Here is a 6,857-nt window from a genome sequence, read left to right as displayed (position 1 = left end):
GTTTTGGCAAGCCCTTGAGGGCCGCATGACAGGCAGCCCAGGGCAGATAAATATTAAATTTTAAAAAAATTTTAAGGGCCCCATGGGACGGATAGAATGGCCTGAAGGGCCGCATCCAGTCTGTGGGCCACATTTTGCCCACCCCTGCCCTAATCCAACCTAAGCCTCCCTTGCTGCAACTTGAAATCATTGCTCCTTGTTCCGTCATGTGCCACCACTGAGAACAGTCCAGCTCCATCCTCTTTGGAACCCTCCTTCAGCCCTCCTTGAAGGCTATCAACTACAGATGCTATCAAATCCCCTTGGTCTTCTCCAGATTAAATAAACCCAATTCCCTCAGCCTCTCCTCAGAAGTCATGTGCCCAAGCCCCTGAGCCATTTTCACTGTTCTCTGCTGGACTCTCGAACCTTATCCACATCCTTTCTCTAGTGGGGGGCCCAAACTAGACACAGTACTCTAAATGTGGCCTCACAAGTGCAGAATAGAATTACTTCCCTCGTTCTGTTGGCAATGCTCCTCCTAATGCAGTCCAGTATGCTGCTTTCTTGGCAACAAGAGCACACTGCTGACTCATACTCATATCCATCTTATTATTCACTGTAACCCCCAGGTCCTTTTCTGCAGAGCTGCTAATTACCCAGTCAGTTCCCAGGCTGTAGCAGTGCATGGGATTCTTCCATCTTAAGTGTACGACTTGGCACTTGTTCTTGATGAACCTCATGGGATTTCTTTTGGCCTAATCCTCCAGTTTGTCTCAGTCGCTCTGAATCCTAGCCCTACTCACCAGTGTATCTATTACACCTCCCCCAGCTTGGTGTCATCCACAAACTTGCTGAAGGTACAATCCATCCCATCTGCCAGATCGTTAACGAAGATATTGAACAAAACTGGCCCCAGGACCAACCCCTGGGGCACTATACTTGATACTAGCTGCCAGCTACACATTAAGCCATTGATTACTACCTGTTGAGCCCAACAATGCAGCCAGCTTTCTATCCACCTTACAGTCCATTCATCCAACCAATACTTTCTCAGCCTGCTTGTAAGAATGCTGTGGGAGACAGTATCAAAAGCCTTGTCAAAAATCAAGGTATATTACATCCACTGCTTTTCCTGCATCCACAGAGCCAGTTATTTCATCATAGGAGGCAATCAGGTTGATCAAGCATGACTTGCCCCTGGTGAATCCATGCCGACTGTTCCTAATCACCTGTTTCTTCTCCAAGTGCTTACAAATGGACTCCTTGAAGGCCTGCTCCATGATTTTTCTGGGGACTGAGGTGACGCTGACTGGTCTGTAGTTCCCTGGATCCTCCTCCTTCCCTTTCTTAAATATGGGCACTATGTTTGCCCTTTTGCAATCATCTGGGACCTCTCCTGATTGCCATGAGTTTTCAAAGATGATGGCCAGCAGCTCTGCGATCACACCAGCCAACTCCCTCAGCACTCTTGGATGCATTGCATCTGGCTCCATGGACTTATACGTCCAGCTTTTCTAAATAGTCACTAACCTGTACTTTTACCACCAAGGGCTGCTGACCTCCTCCCCAAACTGTGCTGCCCAGTGCAGTAGTCTGGCAGCTGACCTTGGCTGTGAAGACCAAGGTAAAGGAGGAGACACTGAGTACTTCAGCCTTTTCCTCATCATCTGTCACTAGGTTGCCTCCCCCATTTAGGAAGGGACCCACACTTTCTCTGGCCTTCCTCTTGTTGCTAACATACTTGTAGAAACCTTTTTTGTTACCCTGCAAGTATCTGAAAAAGGCTTAAGAAAAATACAAACAAAACCTCAAATATTTATTCTAGATTAAACAGCGACAGTGTGCGTGGAAAGCAGAAGGGGTGTTATAGGACCTTACATCAGCATTCTAGACCAGGTAGCTAGATTTCTTGAATGGTATAATCCCTTTGTGTAAACATACTGACTTTCAAAGGGCACTCTAGTTATAACTGAACAGGAATTTTCCCTTTGCCAGCTTTACCACATAGTCAAACCAATTCTTTGGTGTTGGAATGCAAAACTGCTTTCCTTTGGTCATTCTGCTTGGGAAGATGTTATTTAATTACAGATATACAAGACTCAGTAAAAAGCTTGAGGGGAAAAAAGATCAGAGAGAAACTTTCAAGTAGGTATGTTTTATTTTAAATACCAATACAGTAGTGTTCCAAGGTCACTTCAGAATTAACATGGCATACAGGCTATTGAAGTGAAGACAGCCCATGGTAGACGTACACAATGAATTCTATACCACAAAGCGACATTAAGAACATCTCTTATTCCAGAATAATTTGGCAGCTTCAGAGGTTATTACATGCTTTCATTTTTAAAACCAAAACAAGCCTGTTAAATAATTAAATCAGAAAACTTCAGAAACTGTTCCACCCCTGTCCAACCAAACATCTATCTCAGTAAAGGCCCCTTTGAAAATCTGGATGTAGAAGAGCTGTCTTTATCTCGACCCTCAAAGTACTGCTGCTCTATTCTTCTGCAAAATGCTACAAGGTTGCTGTAGTTTTTCACTTTTTCAGAGAGTTCATCGCTGGTCAGTTGAGTAGTGAGAATAGTGAAAAGGTGTCCAAATACCAGAGCATCTAGTTCTGTTGGCCTACAAAAGGGTGAGGGGAGGGGAGGGGGGAGATAAAAAAAGGTCTCTAGAAGTCAAACCACAATGAAAAAAATCTCTCTTTTATTCATAATATTCTTTTAATATTCAGTTCACTAAATTCCAAGCATTTCATGAGGTAATCTAACTGGCCATTTTAAACCTTTAGTTCTGTTTGGTTAAGATGATGAATTAAATATGGTATTTTATGGATAAATTAATACATGTTGCTGTTAATTCTCAGCATGATTCTCAAATTAGTCACGTAGAAATGAAGAAAACAAAATTAAAAGCCACAGTCTTCCGGTCCAACAACAGCTTTGAACTTTCTGGGATGTAGAAATTTTTATTAGAAATTCATTTTTCTGAGGCGCAGAAAATTCATTTTTCTGAGGGGGGGGCAGGCAGCAGTTTCTTGATTAAGTCTGTAGTCACACTCAGGACTTTGTATACAAGCCTTCTATTGTCTGCCCACAAACTTTTCCACAATACTGGTCAATATGCAAAAAAATAAAAACATCTTTGGTACACCTGAACAAAGTAAAAGCTCTATACCTTTCACCCAGAAGAATCTCTTACTGGACTAATAGGTCCAGTAAGGGTTTCAGTGATATTTCAGACAACTTTAAAAAAACTTTTTAAAATTACTTTGAAAGTATGTTACTGAAGTCTAGTTAACAGCTGGCATAAGTATGGTTATGCTCTGGGAAAAGCCAACAAGCCAATGTCCAGTAATTTACTTCCCCATTTCCTTCATTTCTGACCCTGTGGAAGGGCTGGACAAGACACACCCTCACTATGCACTCTCCTGCTTCCTTTACATAAACTTCCTATAGTAAGCCCTTAGTTAACCACAACCTGCTTTTTTAGCCTGTAATGGTACAAGCAGTTTTAATTTATCATTGTGATCTACCCTTAATTGTTACTCTGTAACATTTTAAAAACTAGTCCAGACATGAACCCAGGATTATAAAAAGAGTACAAGATAGCATTTTTAAAAATATATTCCCCCCCCAAAAATGTCTATTTTTACATCTCTTGATGGTTCAAATGCCCTGGCAATGGATGCGTACAAGGATCTTAGTCAACTGATGAACACAAAGGGGATGCTGTATGTCCTATCAGCTCATGGTTGAGGTTTTGTAAAAAAAAGTACAGAATTTGCACAAGCAAAGCATCTTCTTCTGTGCAGTTAAATCCTTCATTAAAGAATATCAGCACTTTCACACTACCCAATAGTCCAGGATAAGCATGAAGATGATAGTTGTTTAACTCCTTCAACACTCACTTGACATAACCTATACAGGAAGAGCTGTCTTGATGAAAACTGCATCATCATACACGCTTTGACTGATGGACCAAAGCTTATACTGTGATGCTATTATACCTAAATATATTAAAGCACACTTTTCTCTTTTACAGAGAGCTTTTCAACTACATAAATTGTATATTCAATATCAAATCACAGGAAAACAAGAAAAAAACTTTTAAAGAAAATGTTTCTATTAGAGGTGCACCAATACATAGGTCCCATATTGGATCGGGACTGATAAGGAAAATTGACTTCATTGTCAAATCGGCTATTTTTGGCTGACGTGGCCGATAACATCACCAATAAATTAGGGCTGTGAGAAGCTTTGGAAGCTGATTCGATTTGGAGGAGATATGGCAACCAAAACTCCAAGTCCGAATCGAATCAGGAGACCCATTAAAAGGTCCAAATCGAATCAGAAGCCTCTGAATCGATTCGGAGATTCAGCCATAGACTACACAGGCAGTTCTTGCCGACGCTGGAAACAGTTGCCTCCAGCTAGTAAGTCTGTTGCGGTGGGCAGGAGGGAAAGAGTGACGTGGCGGGGGGGGGGAATCAACACCCCAACAGCAAGGGAGGGATTGGGGCTGGGGCTGGGGCTAGGACAAGCTGCTGAGCTGAGGCAGTGAGGCATGGGACTCAGGGAGGGGGATTCCTGCCACTGCACACCACCACATGCTACCAGTCCAGGAGCTGCTCTTCTGGTGGCTCCTCTGGCAGCTGTTGCTGCTGGTCTGGGAGGGCATGGGAGTGGGCATGTGCCCCTGGATCTGTGTGGGGTGGGCTGGGCTAGGCTCCAAGAAGCTAGCCCCAGCTGCCTACCCACTGTGCTCTGCAGGGCAGGTGGAGCCAGGACTATACACTCCAGGAGGCTAGCCCCAGCCACCCACTGCGGGGCCGCTGCTGAACATGCTGAGGGCATGGGGGGGCGTGTGCTCCCAGATCTGTGCGTGAGGCGAGGACAGGCTGCTGCTGCAGGCTGGGGGTGGCACTGGGACAGGCGCTGCAACAGGGGCTATAGCAAATTTTGGGGTGGTTGTGGCCCCCCCATAAACCCTCCTCCCAGCACTGCTGCTATCCGCCCCAAGCACAGCCCTTGCCCAACCCCCCCTCCGGGAAGAGCTTGGTGCAGCCCCACCCCGTCCTCAACCCACGCACACAGCTGGGGGTACATGCCCCCATGCCCTCCCAGAATGTGTGCAGTGGAGGGAGCTGCCCCCCTCTCCTCCCAGCTCCATGCCCTATTCCACCCTGGCTGTGCAGTGCCTGCCTCAGTCCCAGCTCCACTCCCTCCTTCACCACAGGGGCCTCCATCTGTTCCCCCCACAACAGACTTACCAGACAGACACCACTCTTCATACTGCCCAACTGAATATTGAAAAAAAAATCAGATCAGTATTGGCCGATATGGCTAGTTAAAAATCAGCCACCAGCATCAGCACAAAAATTCTGCATCAGTGCACCCCTAGTTTCCATAAACTATTTCAGAAATTTGCAATTACTTCACTATTTCAGAAAATCTTATGTATGCAATATAAAGATTTATTCCCATATTTTAATTACTTATAAAATATTAAAGAATGACAAGTATACCATATTTAGATACATATTCTCTGGACAGTAATACAATACTAAACCACTTCAACACAGTAACTTACAGCTTATTGAAGAAGTATGGCTGCGTTCCCAACCTCTGAGAAAGTGCTTGACAACACTGATCTACATCTTCAAGCACCTAACCAAATATGCATCAGATTAGTATCCAGAAGTGTCAGAAAACACCCTCATCTCCAAAACAGCTTCTTTACTGCATGTATATCAGTAGTAGGAATTTACAATAAATGAAGTTGCCCAGGTAGCCTGTATGTATGTAGTCTCACATTACAAAGATTTCCATATTTTAAACCCAAATTATGTTTGGACTTGAGGACATTTTGATTAACAACTTTGCTTAACATCAGTAATTCAGTTTAAATTAAGCCCACTAAAGTTTTACCTCAAGACTGCTTTGTATTTTTCTTACACCCCAACATGTAAAAGGAACAATCCTGGAAAGGAAGTCCATTAACAATTTAGGAGTAGGGGCTCATGCTTGCTAACCTCTTTTTACGTTCAGGGCTTACTCTACCATAAACAAATAGATGCAACTCCTAAGCAGCAAAGGTAGGGCAGGATAGCACTTTAGGGCACATCCTGATAAGCGCAGCTGTGTGGTATGTGGCACTGCGAACACATTTGCAGCACCACATACCACACAGTCCAGTGTTCTCTGCACTGCAAGGACACACTGCCCAAGCATGTGCTGCACTGGGTTCCCCCCCCACCCACAGGTTTTTTTTGACCCTTGGATATCCAGGGGTAAAAACAAACAACCAAACAAAAAAAAAAAAGTGGGAAAAACCTGGTGCACCACAAGCTCAGACAGCATGCGCTGCTGAAAAGTGGAGCTGGGCCACCTGGAGCTGTGCTGCAGCTGCCAGCCAGGCTCTATGTGGCAGAATTGCCACAGCTGCAGCCGTGGGAGGCCCCCAGGACCCCAGGTAAGGCTGCTGGGGCCAGCACAGTGCTGGCCCCAGCCTCCCTTACCCCACCCGGAGCAATTTGCTGCACACCAAAACATGCGCAGCACTGGCATTCCTCGGGGACAAGTAGCAGCAGTGCAAGGTGCGCCACCGCTACTTGTCCCCAGGGAATCAAACATTCATGCACATCTGGATGTGCCCTTAGAGGCTAATGGATCATTCATTGTTGCCTATGAAAATTCATGACACTCTGAAACAGTCTCTAAGGCCGCGTCCACACGAGCATGCACGTGTGTTGAGGTGTGCCTCAAAAGGTGTTTGAGTAGGAGTTTGACGCTACAGAAGGCACACCACACATGAGAAAGTGTTGCGCCCACAAACCTGACACCCCCACACCTATACCCCTGCACAACCCCCCC

General features: G+C 45.0%; 1 protein-coding gene across 3 annotated transcripts in view; it reads right to left on the bottom strand.

Annotated features, from left to right (window-relative positions):
- Positions 1-2,117: 2,117 nt before the first annotated feature.
- The window catches only part of MTX2 (metaxin 2), a 73,023-nt gene continuing 68,283 nt past the window's right edge, over positions 2,118-6,857 (bottom strand). For 2 of the 3 annotated variants that reach the window (XM_019522984.1, XM_019522986.1), the window contains 2 exons: positions 5,575-5,651; positions 2,118-2,607 (listed from right to left, as the gene is read on the bottom strand). In XM_019522984.1, coding sequence (XP_019378529.1) covers positions 2,403-2,607; positions 5,575-5,651 — 282 coding nt within the window. In that variant the 3' untranslated portion in view covers positions 2,118-2,402. The remainder of the gene's footprint in view (positions 2,608-5,574; positions 5,652-6,857) is intronic. The other variant, XM_019522985.1, reaches the window with a different exon arrangement.

This window comes from Gavialis gangeticus, unplaced genomic scaffold (genome assembly GCF_001723915.1).
Source record: "Gavialis gangeticus isolate Ggan-Ray unplaced genomic scaffold, GavGan_comp1, whole genome shotgun sequence".
Taxonomy (NCBI): Eukaryota; Metazoa; Chordata; order Crocodylia; family Gavialidae; genus Gavialis; species Gavialis gangeticus.
This window is presented reverse-complemented; position numbering and strand designations above follow the sequence as displayed.